Source organism: Camarhynchus parvulus, chromosome 1 (genome assembly GCF_901933205.1).
Source record: "Camarhynchus parvulus chromosome 1, STF_HiC, whole genome shotgun sequence".
Taxonomy (NCBI): Eukaryota; Metazoa; Chordata; class Aves; order Passeriformes; family Thraupidae; genus Camarhynchus; species Camarhynchus parvulus.
This window is the reverse complement of record NC_044571.1, coordinates 85500394-85522077: the sequence shown is the minus strand read 5'-3', so window position 1 is coordinate 85522077 and position 21684 is coordinate 85500394. Positions and strand designations below refer to the sequence as shown.

Sequence of the window (21684 nt, the reverse complement as noted above, 5' to 3'; positions counted from 1 at the left end):
ATTTTCCTGTACAGCAGCAATGTATTATTTGCTCAAGCTCGGGAACTAGAGACAAGTATAACAGCAGTAATGCATCAGGGTTTAAGAAGGGTCCTCACTGGAAAAACAAATCCTCTGTTTATAACTGTCTGAAATGTGAATGAGCTAATGCATTTTAAATGGTTTTGATTATTTGCAAAGGCTTGTTCATCCAAGTTTTCTACAACAGGACTAATTCCTGGGGACCTTCTTGCAATTCCTGCCACCGAGAGGTGAAGGTAAGCGTTACAAGGAGGCAGTGGTTAGAGAAAGGGAAAGCTACAAGTGCAGCAAGCATCACTCATGCTTTTTTCTCAAGAAATATGTCAGGCAGAGCACCTCCTGCTTCATTCACATTTTATTTACTATACGTTAATTTATCTAAAATACATATTAGTAACAGTTCACAGAAGGAATTACAAGCAGAGGAATGCAATCAGATTTTAAAATGTGATAGCCCTACAGGCCCTCTGCGAAGGTGGTAAGCAATAAAGACCATCTTTTCACACTTTTCAAACACTACTGATTCAAAAGCACGGGTTTTAGTGAGCTGAGGTCAAAATTCTGATCAATGGGAAAATCCACAATTAGGAGCTGGAGTGCGAAAATACCGAGGGGAATGCCCAGAGGATGAGGAGAAAAGAAATTATTTGATACAGCCCTCCCCTATAGCTCCTTTTTTTTTATGAATTCACAGGGAAAATATTCCTTGTGCTATTCCCAGGTGAACCTGTGAGCTTGATCGGGACATTTATACACCATCAGCCATTCTTGCACAGACTGTGACTGCCTCTACTAATTCTCAGTCTCCACATGTGAGACTGTTACTGGGAGGGCCCCCCATTAACACTTCTTGTACCCTGCATGTTTGTGTCCATTAGCATGTAGATGCAGAATGGAAGTTAAATGTTTCAAGATACATGGAAATTCTGAGCAGAGGCACAAAGTTCTTCAGGATGGGGTGAAAATAAAAAACTGCCCAGAGGAGTCTTCTTCATAACTTCTTCATTAATCTGTGAAGTATCAGAAGTTCCTAGGCTTATTTTCCACAGTCTATGGCTGGGCTGAAGGCAGTATTTATCACTTCCACCAGCCTTGTATACAGGCTCCACCAGCCTTTCCACCTCACTTTTTATTCCTGGGAATAAATCTGATTGACTGCAGATATTTGCTGCCTGTGAACTCCAGCAGCAATTTATACTCAAGAACCCAGTTATAAAGTTCTAAGTACAACAGTGCAAATGCTTGGTGATTTGAAGCACATGCAAATTGAAGCAAAGCTGACTGCTCCTGAGAAGCTACTAGCATAAATCTTGGCATAATCCATATTTAAAGTGGATAATAGGAGATTAAAACTGGAAAGGACCAGTGAATCATTCTAATCACAGACTTGTAGCAAAATCTTTGTCTCCACCGCTGTCTTGCTGTTTTTGGTTTTTTTTCCTGAACACATCAAGATATTTTTACTCCCCCCTTCTAAATCCTGGATTTCTTGTTAATGTGAATTCTTTCAGAGCTAACTTTTTACATCTACTTCTTTTATTTCTTTGCCACTGCCTGCAGAAACAAACACTCCTCCCATCAACTCCTCCCTTTAACAGCTGTATAAACTATCTCTTATTATTTATATACAGTATCAGCCTCATCATTGTAACTGGACATGGCTAGATATTTAAGAGATATCAAGCCTAAAAACACTTAAAGAAATCCATGAGTGATTCTTTCTGGAGTCCATTAAGATGTTTTGTATGTCTTTTTGCCATGTAAGAAATACCACTGTGATATGCACATGTCCAGATCTGAGAATGCCATTAGACTACAGTTAAAATCTTGTTTATCATCTGTCCTGACTTTGGTATTCTTCTCCTCTAACACTAATGAACACTCTATTCAGTGGTCATTTAGGGAAAAAAAAAATTTAGGCCATTAAAAAAGAAGATTGCAGGGCTTGGCCTCATTTTGTAGACTAAGGTATTGAGAGAGACAGGCGTATGGCAGAATCAGGAGTTATGCACCGAGATGTAGAAGAAAACACACACCAAACTTTAAGGGAAGAAAATATCACTAGATCCTTTCCAGGAAAAACAAAAAGTTTGTTCTGAGAGTGAATATTCCACTCAGCAGTGAAATAATTTTTAGATGTTACTGTTAATAAATGCCAAGTGCTTTTCTTGACTAGTGAGGGGGTTGTGCTATACTTAGCATGGCTTTGTGCATGTTTGCTTCTCTTTAATTCAGGAAAACTCTTGAGAAGAATCATTATCAGTGCTGTTGACTGGCAAACAAAAGCAAGTTACACTTCCAGGGCTCAGAAAAAGAAGGTAAACAAAAAACAGCTATTCAGATAAAATGCAAACAAATGGTCTGGAGAGAGAATGTTCCTATAAACAGTCATTATATTGTAACTCACAGACCACAGAATTCGGGAGCAGCTATAAATTGAGCTTAGCGTGGAGTTTGAAATAGCAGCTGCATTTGTAGAACATATGTTTGACTGCAATCACAAGTGATTCACTTACCGCCCATTTCCAGTATAAATAGTACCTCATACTTAAGGATGTTTATTGTGCTTAGCAAGTTTGAGGTACCTCAGGTTCTTCTGTTCCTTCCAAAGCATGACTTCACTCATGTCTTTGTACTGGTTGAAAATTTTGCATCTATCTATGTATATATAAAAAGAGATATTTTGCATCTCAATGTCTGTTAATAAATGACAGAGATCTGGAGCCAGCTGTACCTTTTACTGACATAGTTGCATGAGCACAAATAAATGTGTATTCAATTTGTTCATCTTCTGCATAACAGACTGATGGGTTAAAGTACTCCAGGTGAAGATCTGAGTCCAGTTCTCTCCTTTTACAGACTCCTCTTACTTGCCTTTCACCAAGAAAAATGCAGTAATGATACAACTCTCCCATGGAATATTTTATTTTGCTGAAACAGAATGGAGCAGAACTGGTCCAGAGCTCTAAAGGGTGTAGGTCATACCTCCCCCCCCTCCACCCTTCCAAATGAGATCTAAGCCCCTTGCTCTTACCTTTGCATAAACTCAAGGTGACCGGAAACAAATTCCTACTGGTATTATTTTAGTCATGACATACAAGAGCTCCAGTTACAGATCATTTAAAATCTACTGTCAAGGCTGTGGGTTAAAAAGAAATACTATCAACAGTCCCCAAAATCTCTGTTATCATAAATTCAGCAATGGCATATCTGTTTCAAGTCACAGATTTGATGAAAGAGGGTTCATTTTAGAGCTCATAATCATATTACCAGCACAGATCATCCCCATCAATGTCCAGCTGACCAGCCAGCTCATTCTTTGTAGTTCAGGACTGGGATGGAAAAAAAAAAAAGAGTTCTTCCTAATGCAACTAAATATAGAACAACATGGTGACTCAAACTGGAATTTGGTCACAAAATCCTGTTTACAATCCTCAAAATACACAAAATTTGCCATGTTTAGTGGTTCTTCAAGCCCAATCAGTGGTTTAGTAGTTCTTCAAGCCCAAGTGGGCTTCAAGCCCAATTGGTGCTTTCTGAAACATGGTCCCACGTTTATCATGCTGGTTTAGCACCAGGTCAGACAAAGGGCAGTAGTTTGTAACAACTGCAGAGTGTGCATTTTACCCATGAGCATGTTGATTTGTGTTGTGCATGCAGTCACAGTTTGGGACAGTAAAAATATATTGATCATACTGTTTTTTTACAAGAAAAAAAGCTTCTTTATGCTTGTTCACAGGTCAGCTTAATGTAACAGAGTAGCTACTTTGGGAAACAAGAACATGCACATTATTGAGCTTTGCAGCCCTGTGCTAGAAACCTTTGGAAGCACTAAGCCTCTAAATGCAAAACTCAGTTATTGCATTTTCCCTTCTATCTCATTAAAGATACCTGAAAAAGTTCCAGAGGGCTCTCGTGCACTCATAGCAATCTGGTTAGGAAAATACAATTAAGATACTTTTAAACATAATTAGCTAAGAAAGAACCATCTTGAATGTGGCACAAATGATGTTTAGAGACAACATGCAGCTAGTGAGTTATGATCTTCATTACAGCACAGACCAGGTGTGTAGGGAAGAGTTTGATCTCTGGTTTCCCACTCTTTCCCTCTGGCAAGCTGACAATGAAGCCAAGCAAGCAGGTAAAATTCTTTTGGTGACCTGACCATTTCACAAAGATATTAGACAAAAAAAGGCTCAATGAACCAGGATAGGAAAAACGACCCTCTGTTTTTGCAATGAAAAATATTAGGTGTAACCTGGTGAGAATGTTGTCTTTTCAAATGAAATCCATCCTACCCAGACAGCATCCCGTGCATTCCAGGCACTGCTGAAGGGAGATATGCCCAAAAGAGGCTCAAATGTTTAGAAGGCATTTGGGGGCCTCTGCCCCAAAACCTGTCTTCTCATTAGAAAGTTTCAGCAGCATCCTCCAGACAAATGTTACCATTGTAAGAGAAAGAAAAGGACTAATTGTCTCGGATGCCTTTGGAATGTAAAAGTAAATATTTAATCTTCTTGGTTTGTAATAACACCATTCCCTCTTCTATGGCTTCCTTGCCAGTCACATTATTCCAACACGCTTTCCCTAAAGCACAATAAAGCAGGGGCTTCTGCACAGGATTGAGAAAAAAACCCAAGCCAGCTTCACAGAAATCCTTTGTTGAACCCAAAGAGATGGGATCCCTTGCTCATTTGCAACTTGTACCGTCCTTTACAGCTGTCTTGAGTGCATGTGGGAAGGCTTCTCCTCAGCAGATCCAAAGCTTCTTGAATGCTCTGCGCAGGTGATACAGCAAGGCATGGCAAATGTGCTCCTAGGGCTGTCTGCTGCACTGCAGCTCCGTGGTATCTTTCACTGCATCCATTCTCCACATACATTCCAAACCATGGGTACCGAACTCTCGCATCCCCTGGCAATGCGGGTTAAGGATCACCCATTTTCCAACTGGAAAACGTAGAGACGACAGAAGTTAAGTGATCTTCCCCAGAATTGTACAGCAGGTCAGAGGCAGAGATAGAGCCAGTCCTTAATTCAGGCGCTAGACAATATTGCTTCTGTCTGGAATATGGACATATTCTGGAAGGTCATATTGGTAAGTACATTAAAGGAAAATCATCTCCTTGTTAGTGACTCTTAATCCAGATAAGCATGATTCTGAATTAGGCTGTAAGTGTGTTTTAAAGGGAAACACTGAACCTGTGTTATCTCCATGCTAGCACCACAACAGCCATTCCTACTTGTACCGAATTAGGCGAATAATCTTATTATTCATGAAATCTGAAGTATGTGGATGAGCAGAATCTATGCAGAAACCATCACTCATGGCTATTTTCAGCACTTCTTCCACAAACACCTGGAAACTATTGATTTGCTTATTATCTGGCACCACCCAAAGTCTCTTCAAGTTCTGCCTGGTGTACTCCTCTTCGGGAAGGCCTTCCACACTTGCAACCCAATCTAAGGTCAAGTGGTTGGGGTCCTCCAAGTAACTGGATATTGAGGAAAGGTTTCCATTGAAACAGTAATACAATTTGGAACCAAGAAGCTTCAGGAACAGGCACGACGTGGAGAAGATGTGAGCACTGAACACTTCCATGTTGGAGGAAGACAGGCTGTAAATCTGGGGTGCTTCTCGGACAGTGAAGTGAACAGTCTGGGTCTTCTGATCGAGGGTGATGTTGAGCATGGCATTTTTCTCTGCTTTAGAAAGCTCTACCTCCTTCTCCTGCAAGGCCTCAATCAGGGGCTGAATTTGATAAAAATCTACTTCCCGTCGCAGTAGGCCCATTTCCTGAAAATCTTCAGGAAGATCCAAGTGAGAAGTTCGTAAAAAGTTCAGGATGTAGCGGAAGATTTTGCCATCTCTGTCAATAAAGCAGTTGCCTTGGCTGTCCTTCTTGGTTGGGATCTTCCCACTAAACATGGCCCCCAGCATGGAGTCTGGAAAGCTAGTCAGAGTGGACAGAGAGGTGGTATAGAGTTTTCCTCCAACATTGAGCGTGATAGGTTCTGACATGATGGAAAAGTCACAGTGCTGGGACTAATTCTAAAAAAAAAGAAATTAAAAAAAATCCAACACCACACATTTAGTTGCATTAATCTTTTTGAAAGGGTTAACTACAGAGATAAATAGTACTAAATATATAAGGGTAACCACATGGCAAGAATTCACCATAGAAATTAGAAGTAAGGAATTATTTTTGGGGTTGTATATTGAGAACAAGCATAAGGATGTTTTTTCTCCTAACAGATTTGAACAGGACTTTGTTTAATTCAGTTTAGTGCCAGAAATCATGAGTCTTCCAAACCTTTACAATTATGCTAAAAGTGAATCTCTCCTACCAATACCTACATTGAGGGCTGACTTCAAAGTAGCGTTCTGGGCTTGTATGATTTAATTTCCCTCACAAACAGAGAATTTAGAGGATGCAAAGAAGGAAAGGACAAGAACTTGACACAACCCAACATCTTCCACAGTGTTTGAGGCTATGATTAAAGCAACAAAGCAGTCCAGCAGAATCCCCTGACGTACATCTGAGTGCAGTCAGCATAGCAGGGAGCCAGACAGCAGTTGCTGCTGTAAGCACATGACAATCTGTGGCTCCTTTCATTAAAAATAATCACCTGACTTTCTCCTTCCATTGTGCTTCACCCTAGAAAACATTTTGTAATTATTTGGGGCCATATTCCAGTTGACATTGTTTTCATGCCGAGCCTCTGCCATCAGCTGACATGAACTAAGGATGTGATTTTAAGGTGCAGTTAAGCCATAGGAAGGGGCATGCACGACCTCCCCTTGCCCTCCACCATACTATCTTCCTCCCTTATGCCACCTCCAGCACTCATCTGATCCCACAGTGAGTCAGTTTAGGGAGAAAACACAACATTTTCTATTCAGCATGATTTGCTGTATGTTGGAACTGGACTAATGCCAGGGCTGGGGCAAGGGAAAAGAAAGGAGCTGTGCAGCTGTCTCCATTGCAGTTCAGCTCAGCTGTCTTGTGCAGGTGGGCCATTATTCCTGCTACCTGAGGACCTGCAAACCTGTTTTTCCTTGTTTGCTGAATCTAAATTAATCAACAGTTCAGCAGGAAACCCACAGTGTTTGCTTACAGAGGCAGGAGGCAGCCCTTGCTGTAGTAACTAAGGCCATTCAACAGAAAGCTGCCAAACAACTCCCTTAAAATTGAACTTAAGTGGAGGCATTTTCCTAACTAGTAATGGAATAATTATAGACACTACCCACTATTATCAGCTCTGGAGTCATAGCAAAATGCAGACAGGGAGAAGATCATTCTCTGCTGGAATAGCAATTCCAGTTCTTTCATGGCTGCTAAAACCCAGATAATGTTGCAAATGGCATTCTAAAACAAATACACCTCTAGACAGCAGCACATTTTGCTGAGAAAAACTGACCCAACCTAGAGCAGATAATTAACAGGTCAAAGGAGAGCCTGTCTTTAACTTGTTGTTTAAGACTAACATTCCACTTTGTTCTTTAGCCCTTGGCACACAGCCTGTATCCCACTGGACAATAATGGAAAGATGCAGATCTCTAAATCTAGAGCGCTTTCCCTGTGTATCCCTCAGTCCCATGCATCCAGCAAAACTGGCAAATACAAATGCATGTGTAGGCCAACACAACAACACATGCATTGATGACCACAGACCATCCTTGTGACTAAGCTCAGCCAAATATACTCCAGAAAAAAACCCTATCTGTTCCAGTGCTAAACTCCCCTTGGCACTGTAGTCTCAGCATACTTCCCACTCTTGAAGACTTCAACCCAATTTAGTGTCAAGAGCTGTTTAAACCTGATCATGTGGAGACTTCAACTGATCTAATTCTGTAGCACGAGTGGCTGCCATGGATTATTCCCCTAAGGGCTTGCAATATGTCTGCAAAAGCATTGCTACAAGAACAATCAGGCATTCACTAAAGTAGCCTAAAATGGATTTTACTTTTTTTCACATTTCATCAAACAGAAGCTTCCCCATACCTCCCTACAAATAACATAGCCTGTAGAAGCAGGACTGGTAGTGACTCCAAAAGCCATGCTCATTGCTTCCCACCTCTACTGCCCTTCAAGCTGCTGTAGACTAAACAACCTGTTCTTCCTTCATAGGCGAAACTTTCAGATTTTTGAGCCCATGCCTGCTTATTTACACCATGAGAGTTTTTCCTCAAGCTGTCTGCCAGACTTATTCAAACACAGAGCAAGATGTTTCCCTTGAAGTGTCTGTGACAAAGCTTCAGTTGGCAGAGCTCATGGTCAAGAGTCACAACCCAAAGACCACCATGCAGCCCAAAGACACAGATCTTTTCAAGCTCATCATCCATCCCAGGTTTACTCTGATCCAACACCTCACTGATAGCCTCAATGAGAGGCAGATGACTCAGTCCAACCTGAACAGATAACATTTAAATCTCCTGTAACTGTTTTCTTATCAGCAGTCCAAAAGGGATGTTGCCAACAAAATATGGCAGTAACATGAGCTCTCTGAAGCTGAAGACTGTATCTATGCTGGCGGCAACAGCATCAGAAACCAAGCCAAGCCTTAGCTCTGGAGCTGGAAGAGTAGCACAGAGATTGGGAGCCTCTCAGTGTGTGGGCCCTGCTCCTCTTCCACCTCTGGGCATTGCTCAGACACATGCCCCGAACAGCCCATTCTGCTTATGGCTATTCTGCGTTCTAAAGACCCATACAGACTGGATTTCCCTCTCCCAGGACACCAACCTGCGCATGACCCCTGAACTAGATTAAATTTTAAACATTTAACAAGGCAAACATCTTGCCCTTGGATAAGGCTGGAGGATAACTATTCCTCAGCTGTCATTCCTAATTGTCTTTTACCTAATTCATCCAATTTCTTAGAGGTTTATATCCTCAGAGTGTGAAGATGCATCAGATAGTCTGGGAACCTCAGGAGAGCCAAAAACGTGAGCACAAATGAGCACGAATGTCTACTGGATTTATAATCAATCTGGACTTAGTGCATTGACCAACCAACATATTTGAGAGCAGCTGGGGAAAGTCAGTCTTTGCTGCTTTTTACCCTAAACATTTGTTTATGAAAAACTGTTTTTCATAAACCTGTAAAAGTTGAAATGAAATGGGCTGTAAGTTTTCTGTCTTTAATCATTCAACCACCATTTGCAGCCCCCAGCATGGTTTTTCAAGCCCTGGGTGCTTTACTAATTCAATGTAAAGGTTGTCCAAGAATGCAGCATGAAAATCACTTCTTCTTGGTGAGATTTCCACAAGGAGGAGGTACCAAGAGGTTCTGATCTTGGACATGGGAGGCTGCTGGTCTAGTGGAAGGTGTCCCTGCCCATGGGATTTGGGGAGGGGGTGGGGGGTGGGTAGGCTGGAACTAAATGATCTTCAAGGTCCCTTTCAACCCAAACCATTCTATGATTGTATGATTCTATAACCTGCTGTCACCAAGGAGAAGTACAAACTGGGTTATGGTTCTTGGAAGCAGAGAATTACAGTAAAGTATTTTGTGTAGCTCCTCCCCAAGTAGCATTTAAAATTCACTCAAATTAGGTCAGCTAGAGATCCAATTTGACAGGTGAAGATGCAAATTTGGCTGAAGAACACAAGATTTATTTTGTGCTTCTAAGAGCAACCTATATTTAAATACCTCTTTTAATATAAGAGAGGGGGGGAAAGTCTACATTTGATTTAAAGTCATGATCTTACTGCATGATGTAAATTGAGAGAAACCAGCAGTGCATGGTCAGCTTTATGAAAAAGTCAAACTCCTGAACCAAGGCTGCTGTCTCAGCATCTAAGCATTTCAATTGACCATAGCCTGTAAATTTCAACTTGGGTTTTACTCTCAGGAGCATCCTCAACCGCTGCATAGAGAACATTTCTGCAACAACCCTCTACCCCGTAAGTTTAGGTCAGCAAAGAACTGGGAGAATGATGGGGGCTGACACAGCAGGAAGGTATGCAAGTATGCAAAATGACAAAAGCGAACTGTTTTCACTGATCAATGCCTTCAAGTATTTAGAACCATCATCATCATACCACTTTGTTTCATAATCATTTTGCATGTAGAACAGCTTTGGATAAGCTTATTTTCCCCTCTCCTGTATTCATAACATTTAAGATTGCTTTAATTAGCTAATAAATGAAATTCTGTATACATAATTTAAGTGAGTGCCTGTTTCACCCAACTTGGCAAAAACCCACAAGTGTACAGTAATCATCAAAACAAAAAAAACCCATCAGCCATGATTTGCCAACGTAAGTAAACAACTGGCAGAAATATTACTATGTTTTTAACCACTGAAAAATACATACAACTGTAACCTATCCTTTTTAGCAAAAAGAATGCAGCTTAATAGAAAGTCTAAAGTTATAGATATGTTTATATGGTTGTCAAAAGATAGCCATAGCTCTCTCTATATATACATATGTACATACAATATATATATATAGACAATTTTAAACAGGATTTTAATTGGGAAAAGAAATTTATTGCCAACACAAATTTCACTTTAAAAATGTTAGGGAAAGAAAATGAATCAATCCTTCTGGATTTCAGAGGCAATGCCCAAGATGTGGATAACTGGCTGATCCTAGTGTCATTCAGGGGATTTAATTAATGAGATTAATTAAACACAGAACAGCAAAGCAAGAACAATCTGTAATTTGGTTGAAGAGGATCATGTTGAGTTGTTAAGGTTTCTAAAGTCCATCCTATAGGCTGTGTAGGGCCTCTGAAGCCCTTACATGTGGTATTAAAAGCATTAATTCATTTTTTTTAAAGCATTAAAATTGTAGCATCTCCTGAAATGCAAGTTAACATATGCTGTTACAGAAATAGAGTTTTTGCTGCAAGATTACAAAGTCACTGTTTTTAATGGTTTTAATTTCATGGAATCACACAATTATAGAATGGCTTGGGTTGGAAGGGACCCTAAAGATCATCTTGTTCCAACCCACGCCCCATGGGCAGGGACATCTTTCAGTAGACGTGGCTGCTCAAAGTCCTATCCAACCTGGCCTTGAACACTTCCAGGCATGGGGCAGCCACAGATTCTCTATGTAGCCTGTACCAGTGCCTCCTAACCTTATGTCTAAAGTACTGCATGGCTGGTTAATTTTATCATGTAGGCCTTCAATAGCTCACCTGTGAAATATCCCTTGACAACCAAAACTTGGAAAATCTGTATTTAAGACAGTGAAATACGTGCAGCTGCTGTAAGAAGTAGTTGAGGACTAACAGTGAACTGCAAAATATACACACAAGAAAAAGAAAGGAAAAAAAAAAAAAAAAAAGAAGAAATTAATTATTTAGTCTGATGCAATGAATGATGCCTAAGTGGCAACAGAATTAAAGCAAGCCAGGGACCATTTCTGCTAAGCATCAGGAAGAGAGGCCAGACTAAAAACCTCTCTGGCTTTTTGAGTATTGCCCAAGAGAGCTGGTGAAAGCCACATCAAGTAGACAAATGTTACAAGAGACAGATCAGGTAGTGCTTTATAGGAAGTAATTCTGTCTTGGGAGGGGCAGGATTGATTTCACCTCAGAAAGAAGTATGAAAAAAGAAATAGCTGGGCACTGTTTGGCTGCTGGAGACTTTAAATGGGATTCAGCAAAAGATGGTTGTTGCAGGATGGGGCTCCAGTCTGCTCCATTAGAGCATATTAACTGTGAACACACAATCAGGGAAAGATGCTCCTTCCTGTGTGAAGCTCCTTCTGCTTTGGGTTTTGCCCACACCTGGCATGTAGCACTTTGCTCCACTGTGTCTTACTGAAATTCACGTTTTGGTTTGAGGTAAAAATTCCAGTTTCTACAAAACACCTGAGCCCGGAGAAAGCAAGCAAGCAAGCAAACAAACAAACCCTCATAAAGTTGAGAACTCCAGACCTGGACACAGCCAAGGCCACGGCACTTGCTGCAACTCCACCTGCAGAACAGTTCTGTGCCTTGTCCCTTCTCAAGGGGACAACCTCGTGGAGGAATCCAAACCCTACAAGCTCGTGCCTTTCTGTGTTACGGGGGCTGCAAACAAGGCCCTTTGAAGCCTAGAAGTCACCTCTTGAAAGACAAGATAAAAATAATAATAAATTAACTAAAGGGGGAGGGCAGAAACAACCACAAAATAGTATTTAAGGGTTAAAAAAAACCCCAACAAACCACATCTCAACCACTTACCCAGCTTTCAGCAGACACTAGGCACCAATGAGAGCTGAGTTTTAGGAAGAACTTTGGACAAAATTCTTTGCAAGGATAGACTCGCCCCTTCCTTCATATATCCCTGATGCACATTTACTTAGCTCAGCTCATCCTTTACAATCAAAGGTTAAACATTTGCAATACAGTCTCTGCACCCTATATGCTTCTTTATGGCAGTCTTAGAGAGGAAATCCCACGTTTTCCCATCGCTGCAGAACGGACCCACCTGATTTTGGACACTTACTTAATATGAACCCCTCCAAGTGAGCAGCACGTAAGAGGCTTAAATTCAGTCCGTGAAGCAGAGCATGGCGTGCCTGCCAGCAGCAATAGATCCCAAAATGAAGCGCCTCCGGGGCGGCACAGCAGCCTTTTGTATCGGGACTACTGTGGTGCCTCTGGAAATTTCCAGTAGGCGTTTGGGGAAAGGCCGCTCACCCCGAGGCTGGCACGGGGGACGTGGCGACGAGCTCTGGGAGGGGACTCAAATTCCCGGCAGGCGTGAGGCAGGAAGCGACGGGTCACCCTTCCTTTCTCGTGCGACAGAATTGCTATCGATCTGCCGGCGGCGGCAATGCTGGGAGACAGACATACTGACTATCCACCTTCGGAGCGCTGCTGCTTATCTGCCAGTTATTTATATTTAATTTATATTTCATTTTCTGACCCTGCTTTGTTATGCACAGAAACGCTGTTCTGCCAGTGAGCCGCAGGAGGGATGGGGAAGGGTGAACGGGAGTTTCGTAACAGCCCTGGTCTGCCGTGGGTACGATGGTGTGTGCTCATCCCTTTCCAAACCCGCACCTCCACGCCCTTGAGCATCTCCTGGGCTGCCTGCTTAGGGATGCAGCTGGATGCAGGAGGCTTCGCGTAGGCTCTCTGCAGATGCAGAATTTACGCATAAAGAGAAGGGGTAGGGAGGCGGAGGTAGGGAAATACAGCTGGTGCTCAGCTAGTAAAAGCAAGGAGCGATATAAAGCAAAGGTCAGGTTCCTCCTGGGAGAAGAGGAACAAAAGCAGCAGCGCACAGCAGGGAGCAGGAGAGCGAAAAGAAGGTTAAGTGCTGCCAAAGGAGAACGGCTGACGACAAGATGGAGGGGGAGAGGGAGTGCAGAGCCACAGGGATGCGGCTGCAGCCAGGTCTGGAGAATAAAAGCCCAAGTGCTGCAGTGCTCAGCGCTCTCCTGGTGACCTTCAGCGGTCGTAGGCTCAGGGGCTGCTGGGTGGGCAGTGCACATGGTCGGGAAGGCACTGCCACCGCCTTGCCAGAAAGGAGCCTGCTTGGGGGTCTCAGGGCAGTGGGAGCACCACTTTCCCCTCCAAGCTGATGGAACCCTTTGTGCAGTCCAATATAATACGTCAGTTCTGGCAGAGGTTTTCACTGATTTTCAATGTCGTCTCCCAGCACCCATTTAAGTATCACTTGGCATGCCTGGAATATCTTCCAGATACTCTTTATTTCTTTCATGGACCACTTCATTTTGTTCTTGAACAACTTCATGGCACACGTGGTAGCCACCACCTGCTCGATGGACACACGGGGTGGTTCAATAATCCAGTTTCCACCTCATCTCCCACTGACACCATTGTTTCCAGAGCATCCCTGCAATTAGAGGGCGGCTAATTCCCACTACGGATGCTGCCGCACCAGAGCAAAACCCGCTGAGAAATCACGCTAACAAGGTAGGCATCACTCAAAATTAGACCCTCTGGAGGGCATATATCACGCCCATCACCCAGCTGGACCCAGCTGGCTGCATGTCCCGGGTGTGGGCATACAGGGCTTGGATTCCCTGTGAATACTTAAATTTCGGAGTTGTTTCATTGGAAGGGGGCGGGGGAATGTGCAAAGTTTGCAGAGTGGCGCTGAACCCGACCCTGTTAGGGACAATCGGAGGCAGGGCTCCTCGCTGCATAGCCGGGCGACCACAATACTGAATTAGTTCAAAATGCTAAAAAAACCCCCAAATTCCCCTTCAGAAGGGGCTCACCCGTCCTTCCCGCATCCCACAGCGGAGCAGCTGCGCGGCTCCCGGCCGCCGGTCCCCGCTTCCTCCCGGTGCCTCAGTTTCCTCCCTCTCGGGGAATTCCGCCGGCAGTGTCCCCGTCCCTCCCCACGCTCCCCAGCCGGGCGGATGCCCCCCAGCCCCGCCAGGGACCGACCTGCGCCCCCTCCAACCGCCGAGCTCCGCCGCTGGCCGGGAGGCGGAGGGAGGCGGAGGAAGAGGGGGGCGCGGCGCTCCCGGCACGGCCCGGCACGGCTCGGCCCGGCCCGCTGGGAGATGTAGTTTCGCCGCCGCCCTCGGCCCTGCCCAGTGCTGCCCCGGGACTGCGGCTCGCAGCCGGCCACGCCGCATCCCGGCCCCGGCCGGAGGTAACGCGGAGCGGGCGGAAGGGAAAGGGGTGCAGGAGCGTGGCGGTCAGGGGTTTTGGTGATCGCAGGGAAGGGGGGGTCGAATGCTGGGGAAGTGGTGCAGTAGCGGGGATCTGGGCTTGGGATGTAGGAGGGATGCTCAGGGGAAGGGATGCAGGAGGAGTAGTCGGGGAAAGAGGTGCAGGAGGGATACTCGGCGTGAGAGATGCAGGAGGAACGCTCGGGGTGAGGGATGCAGGAGGATACTCCGGTGAGAGGCACGGGAGGTGTGCTTGGGGTGAGGGATTCAGGAGGGATACTCGGGGTGAAGGATGTAGGAGGGATGCTCAGGAGAAGGGATGCAGAAGGAGTAGTTGAGAAAAGGAGTCCTGGAGGGATACTCAGGGTGAGGGATGCAGAAGTGCTCGGGGTAAGAAGTACAGGAGGAGTGCTTGGGGTGATGAATGCTCGGGGTGAGGGGTTCAGGAGGAATACTCAGTGAGAAGTGTGTAGGAAGGGTGGTCAGGGGAAGAGATGCAGGAGGGGTCATCAAGGAAAGGGATGCTTGGGGCATTGGGATGCTGGAGGGATGCATGAAATAAGGGATGCTCTGGGTGAGGGATGAAGTAGGCTGCTCAAGGGAAGGAGTGCAGGAGGGGTGCTGGTGGAAAGTGTTGCAGGAAGGATGCTCAACGCCAAGAATGCTTGGCAGTAGGAATACAGAAGGTTTTACAGGGGGCAGGATGCAGGAAGGAGCTGGAAGTAAGGGCTGTTTGAGGGTCAGGATAGAGCTGGCATTCTCAGGAACTGGGATGCTCTGAGGGAGGGATACTCAGGACAAAGGGTAGGGGTGCTTGGGAGGGATACTCAGAGGGATGCTCTGGGGTTGCAATGTAGCAGAGGTCTTCGAGTGAGGTACAGGAGAGATGACTGGGGTGAGAACTACTGAAAAGGCTGAGATGCAGGAAGGATGCTCAGGGGAGGGATTCTTGTAGGGAGGAGTTTGGGAGAAAGGGCTGGGTTTTGGGATTCCCAGAGAGATACTTGGACAGAGGTATGCTCTGTGGTCAGGGTGCAGAAGGGAATGGTTGAGGAGGGGAGCTTGAGCATTTGGCTTTTTGGGAATCAGGCTATAGGTGAATGCTTGGAGGAAGAAATACCGGAGCAACATTGGAAAGTGGAGTTGTGTGTATTCCCCCACTGCCTGCAGGGCTTTGCAAACCTGTTTACAAGGCAGCATCTTGTTATAACAAACTGACCAAGACAGATTCAGGTTTTCCCCAGGAAAGCTGACCTGGGGAGAGATGCCTTGGGATGTAATAGGGAGCCAAAGACTCTAAAAGTGAGGGTCAGACTCAGATTAGCTGAGATCCAATCCAATTTCAGGTTAGATCTGCTCCAGCTTGGACTTTGCAGGTGTTACTGAAGAATGAAATGTTGGAATATTTGCACTGCTATGATGTTTTCATAGCATTTTTGGAGCTCAACTAGGCCATGCTGCATCTGGTGGCAGGGAAATTTCAATAGCATGCCCTACCGAGACTGAAAGGATGCAACTGAGCTTTCACCTGAGAAGGGGTCTCAAAATGCTTTGGGCACCTTTGTGATGGAGTCTGTAAAGTTTGTCATGGTCTCACTTTGCATTCCTGCTTTCTCAATTGGTGGATGCAAAGCCAAATATATTGGGGGCTGGAGGGAAAATGAGGTCTCAATTGGGCATCATACCCCATTTTTCCTTTCCTGAAGGCACCACCAAAAATTGGAGATCTCTGTCTCCAAACAGTGAATCAGTGTCTGATGAATCCCAGGCAGCGTTGGCAGTATCTGCCCTCAGTCTGGTGTGCTTTGGTGAACAGGACGTGGTTTTTCCTTGGGTTATATCCAGGGTTTTAATTTCTATACAGAGACAAAAGCAGACAGAAACCTGAAGAAAGAAGAGTGATTTTAATGCTATAAATAGCTTCAGGGAAACAGCCAGCTTTCCGGAGTAGATGTATTTACAATCTCCAGGGACAGTGATAGAAAGGACCTTGGCCTGAAGGTCAGTGCAGGATCTGGGCACTCCCAGCATAAAGCCTTCTGGAAGTAGGGTGTCACAGCCCAGGCTGAGAGCTCTAGCTAAGCAGGAAAGCAGAAGTCTTTTCGGGAAAGAAAAGGAAGATATCTTCAACTGGAGGACGTGAGGAGGAAAACTGGGAAAAACTTACCTATTGCAGGCAGGACAGAGCTTTTGGGGATCCAATGCCAAATAAATTCAGAGAGATCAAAAGCAGCTGTGGTGGGTTATTTTTGTGTAGAGTTGGTGCTGGGCTTACCTACAGAACCAGTGGTTTGTCACTGCTGGTCTGGTGGTTTGAGCAAACCTTGCCTCATGACCCTTTCTCTCCTGCTGGTTTTCAAGGGAAAGAGGAACTTAATTCCTTGTGTCTTCCTTTCTGTATCTGTACCAGGATGGTTGATGATAAGCTAGTGATGGTTTTGAGATGCTTTATTAGAAAAGGATACCAGTAGGTACTAGAGATGGGTGTTTGTGGTTGTTGACTGAAGGGGAGGAATGGAGCTGGGAGGAGCAGTCTGGAGAAAGAGAGGATGAAATGATAGAGCCATAGGCTTTATTTGGCGGTGCACTTATTGCTTTGACATCCAGCCAAAGCCTTTTCTTTAAATTTGATGACTGAGTACCTAACAGCAAAAAACAGAGCAAGAGAAGAAACTTGGGGATCTGTGTGCACCAAAGGGATCAAAGAAGAAGCACTGAAGAGAGCAGGGTTGGGTAGGTAAGATAGATGGGTTGAGAAAGGGCAGCCTGCCCAGCACTGTTGTCACTTGGAGAGAGCTGATAGAATTGTATGAGGTGGTCAAACATATTTATGATGTTTCAGAGGAAAAAAAGAACGACGAAATACACAGGACTGCAGAAAAAAGGAAAAGGATCCGCGGTGGTCTGTGGATCTAAATTATCAACAAATTTTAAAGAAGGTAGGGACTACTATATGATAAATTTAGGCTGATTGCAAATAGGTCTCTTCTGGTTGGTTATGCTTTTGAGACCTTTAAAAGAACCTGGCCCAAGAGAGGAACTCATTGTTCCCCAAGGTGGAGCTCCTGCGTGCAAAGCCATGCAAAATGCCAGCAGTCCAATTGGGTGACAATGCCTTAAACAAACCTTCACTCTCTGGAGAGAACTGAAAGCTACTGTCCTGCAGAGTGTAGGGACAACCTCCTGCATCGAATCTGCTACTGCCTGTGGTGCAGGGCAATGTCCTGTTCCAAATCTGCTGCCTGTGGTGAAGGACAATCTCCATTGGTACTGTACTAAAGGGCAGTTCTGATTCTGAGGATAGAAAAGCATGAAGAGCCTTGTCAGCCAAAAGTGATTAACTCTAGTGAGTAGGAGACACACAACACGAGTGCAATCTGCCACTGGGAAACAGTCTGGGACAGGAAGCAAGGAATATGTGATCTCCTTGAAAAGCAAAGGTGAATTTAGAAATGCAGATTATAATCATATGCAAAAAATTCAGCCAGTCTTCTGTGCTGGCAATTTTTCCCTGTTATGACTGCAAATGGGTAGAGTCTCACTTCTTTTTCTAAAGGGCTATTTAATGGGATTTTTCTGTAGTTATGAGCTCTGATTTTCTGCTTAGATCTCATAAAAATTACCCTGGTGCTCTGCTCTGCCATGGCACTGTATGGGGTTCAACTCAGACAGCAGCTGAAAACAAAGGACAGTGGAGCATCACCATTAATGTATTTGTAGGTCTGGACAGGTTTGGCTGCTGGCTCTGTCACAACCTATTCCATCTCCTTGAGCAAATGCTTTGGTCTAGATAGTTTTTAAGGTCCCTTCCAACCATTCTATGATTCTATGGTCTAGATGTGCCTCAGTTTTCATATTGCTACAATAACATGAGTATCTATTAGATGTGGTAATGATGTGCAGGCTGTGGTTTTCCCTTCTTAGCTGGATGTACTTTGAGATGTACAGAAATGTACTTTGAACAAAAAAAAACCAAAAAACTTTGCCTATGAATTCACTGGACATTTGTTCCCTGCAAAGAAAATGTTGTTACTACAAAATTACTTTGGTATTTCTGGAAAACAGACCCAGAGAGGTGACAACAGGGCTGGTCCTTGTAGGAAGTTGTATACCAAGTCATGGCAAATTTTGTAGAATTTTTAGAGAGCAGAGTATTTTTGTGTCTATTTGGTAGTGCCTATGAAGGCACTAGGTGAGCTCCCTTTTATCCTGCAGCAGCTCAGCGTGCTGCAGGATTGAGCCCTAATTGCCTGGCTGCCTGGAGGATGCAGAAGGAATAGCAGTAATGTCTTGGCTGACATAAAAGAAACCATTTTGGCAGGAGTTAAGGACAATAAAAGGTGAGTCTCATTTCTGTACTTCCCGACCTCCAAGGAGTTCAGAGAAGTAGATATTTTTCTTCTTTGTAAGTCAGAGGCAAACCACTTTATGTATCACTCTACTTTTCAATGGTGGGAATTATTTTTTCTTCTTTAGTGGTATTTATCAAAGTCTCTATGATGCCATTGTAGGAAATGTGCTGAATTTATTACTAAGGTTTCCTAAAGGTAAGGTACATTTTGCATCTATGTTTTCAGAGCTTTGTTAAGACCTAGGGTGTAGGAACTGGTACCACATTCTGCAAAAAGTTCTAAGGAGACTTTACTGGAAATCTGCTGCTGGCAGGGATAAAGGAATTAATTGATTTAGAAGTAATTGCATAGATTTCAATTGAAATGAATCCTAATTAAAGAAAAAGAATGGAAAGAAGAGAACTATGAGTACAGCTCGAAGCAGTACAGAGTATGAAAACTAGATGCAAGCAAAGCCAAAGGTGATTTTTCATCCCAAGGTTGGGTTTGGTGTTTTGTTTTTTCTTTTGCAGTTAACTCACTTTGGAGAGTGACACTAAGCTGGCCAATGCTGCTCTTTGCTTAAATTCCTTTTCCCTCTGGTTTCTAGAGCGTGCTTGGGTGTCTGTCCTTGCAGGGAGCCATCTTGTGGTCAGCAAGCATCTTTGATTTCAGTAAGGCTTTTGAGATGATGCCCTGCACCATCCTTATATCAAAAACAGATGTGTGGACTGCTAATTGGGTAGGAAGCAGGCTGGAGCTATCCTAGGACCTTGCCTTTTTCATATTTTTTATGAATGATGTGGAGGAGGAGATGAAATTAATTTTATCAAATTTGTAAGTGAGGCCAGTGTTGAAGAGTAGTCAATACTCTTGGGGACAGGGCTGCCAAACAGGAGGGCCAGGACATGCTGTGGCTGATGTGAACCTCATGAAATTCAACAAGGACAAATGCAAAGTATTTTGGGGTGGATGCTGAGGATGGGCTCAGCTGGGGTGGACTAACCTCTTGAACTGTTGAAAGCTGGGCACTGACAGCAGCTCCCAGTGCCTACAAGGAGGTTATTGAGGAGATGAATCCAGGAGTACAAGGCAGGTGAATGAAAAAAAACAGACATAAATTGAAACAAGAGCTTCCAGCTGCAAATAGGAGAAACCTTCCCACTATGACCTAATTAGAACAGGAGCAGGTTGTCCAGGGTTGTTGTATTATTTCCATCCTGGAATATTTTCTAGACCTTAATGGAGAAATCCCTGAGCAGCTGGGGTTGATTTCAACTGGGCAGGGTTTGGGCTAGAGACCTCCCAAAGTTCTCCTCATTCTGTGATTTTGCATGTGTTATTCCTGCCAATCATTCACTGGGGTAGCAGAACAGTTTTGCCATTTCCTGGATGTTTTCTTTTTCCCTCCAAAGCTCATATTGTGTACTCTGTGTTTTATGTGAGCTACAAAACAGATGGGAACCTCAATGTGACTCTTCAGTTTAATAATTAACTCTTTGACCTTCTATTTCATCCTTGTGTGTTCCAGGAACTCGGTTCTATTCATAGGCAGGAATGAGCCAATCCTCCCAGATCTTCAGTGTGTTGTTAATGCTGGCGAGGAAGAAGTGCAAAAGCTTGTTCTACTTCAGGAACACTCATTATAGAAGCCTGATTGTCTGAATATTTAGTCTCTTTATTTCAGTATTAAACAGAGGAGAATCAGGGACCAGATCTCCAAGGTAGCGTTCAGCTGCATGATAGTGAACCGTCCTTCCCTCTCCTGCAGTTCCCTGGGTTATTTATGACACACTTCCAATTTCTACAACAAGTGAGACAGTGATCTCACAGACAACACTCCAAATCACTTTACTCCTCCACTGCAAACCCTGGTTCTACCTGCTTAAAATAATATTGCTCTGAAAGCATCTGGAACTGTTCTTGTCTTGAATTAGCCATCTTAATTCCTAGCCTTTGACATGTGAATGATCTTTTAGTTTGAATGCTTTTTTAGTGTCGCTTTAAGACTATAATATTTATTATTGCATATTACAAAGCCATTTAAATGTTGCTTTAATGTAGTTCTAAGATTGTAATGTATGGCCTGGCTAGCATCCTCCATCCTGCCTTGTCTGGCCCACACCCAGGGAGCAGTTTGGTCTACCCTGATACACAGCAGAACCATGGGCTTGTCTGTCGCCTCTTGCTGACACAGGGTGGTTGGGGAGGTGCAAGTGGGACTGTATTAAAGCCCAGCCTTGTCCTGCAAAGCCCTTCAATGGTGAGGAGAGCATGGACCCTTCACCACAAGGTCAACTCAGGTGGTTCTCCCTGTGTGTCTTCAAGGTCTTAATGTCCATATAAGTCATTATGATGTTTCCTGCTGAGGAAGATGATCCTTTGGGACTTGTTTGCCTATTGACTGTGGAGGGAGTTTGTTTCAGCCTTGTCCTACTACACAATGTCAGACGCGTCCCTGTTGCACTCCGCAGCAACACTGAGGAAGGCCATCCTCCTTACCCTTTCTGTGATCAGCCTGAGGAAGAACCAAGCCCTTTTAGGAGATGCAAGTTTATCTCAAAATTCAGATGAAATTAGACTCTTTGCATCAAAAATTTGGTGAGGTTTGGCAATGCTAAAGTAGATAAAAGCACAGTCATAGTGGGGACAGTGGTGGGCAGCCATCACATCTGAGAGGGACAGCGAGAGCACCCAACACTACATACACCAGGGGACTGTGGTGATTTATGGGG

At 44.1% G+C, this 21684-nt stretch overlaps 2 protein-coding genes across 4 annotated transcripts in view; one reads left to right on the top strand and one right to left on the bottom strand.

The window, feature by feature from the left end:
- Positions 1 to 358: 358 nt before the first annotated feature.
- Positions 359 to 14422, bottom strand: KCTD21 (potassium channel tetramerization domain containing 21). Of its 2 annotated transcripts, none has more exons than XM_030958209.1 (2): positions 14389 to 14422; positions 359 to 6070 (listed from the first exon to the last, which is right to left on the bottom strand). In XM_030958209.1, exon 2 carries the CDS (start codon positions 6038 to 6040, stop codon positions 5258 to 5260), a length of 783 nt encoding a protein of 260 aa, XP_030814069.1. In that variant the 5' UTR covers positions 6041 to 6070; positions 14389 to 14422; the 3' UTR covers positions 359 to 5257. The 2 variants fall into 2 exon arrangements, with proteins under 2 accessions (XP_030814069.1, XP_030814061.1); XM_030958201.1 differs by lacking the exon at positions 14389 to 14422 and adding an exon at positions 12470 to 12755.
- The window catches only part of USP35 (ubiquitin specific peptidase 35), a 28533-nt gene continuing 19594 nt past the window's right edge, over positions 12746 to 21684 (top strand). Inside the window, exon 1 of one of the 2 annotated variants that reach the window (XM_030958189.1) lies at positions 12746 to 13908. The gene's annotated coding sequence lies outside the window, so the exon portion shown is untranslated. Of the gene's footprint in view, positions 13909 to 14473; positions 14600 to 21684 lie in introns of those variants that run through there. The other variant, XM_030958180.1, reaches the window with a different exon arrangement.

Coding starts and splice junctions, on each gene's coding strand:
- KCTD21 (XM_030958209.1), bottom strand. CDS start 6,040: ATGTCAGAACCTATCACGCTCAATGTTGGAGGAAAACTCTATACCACC.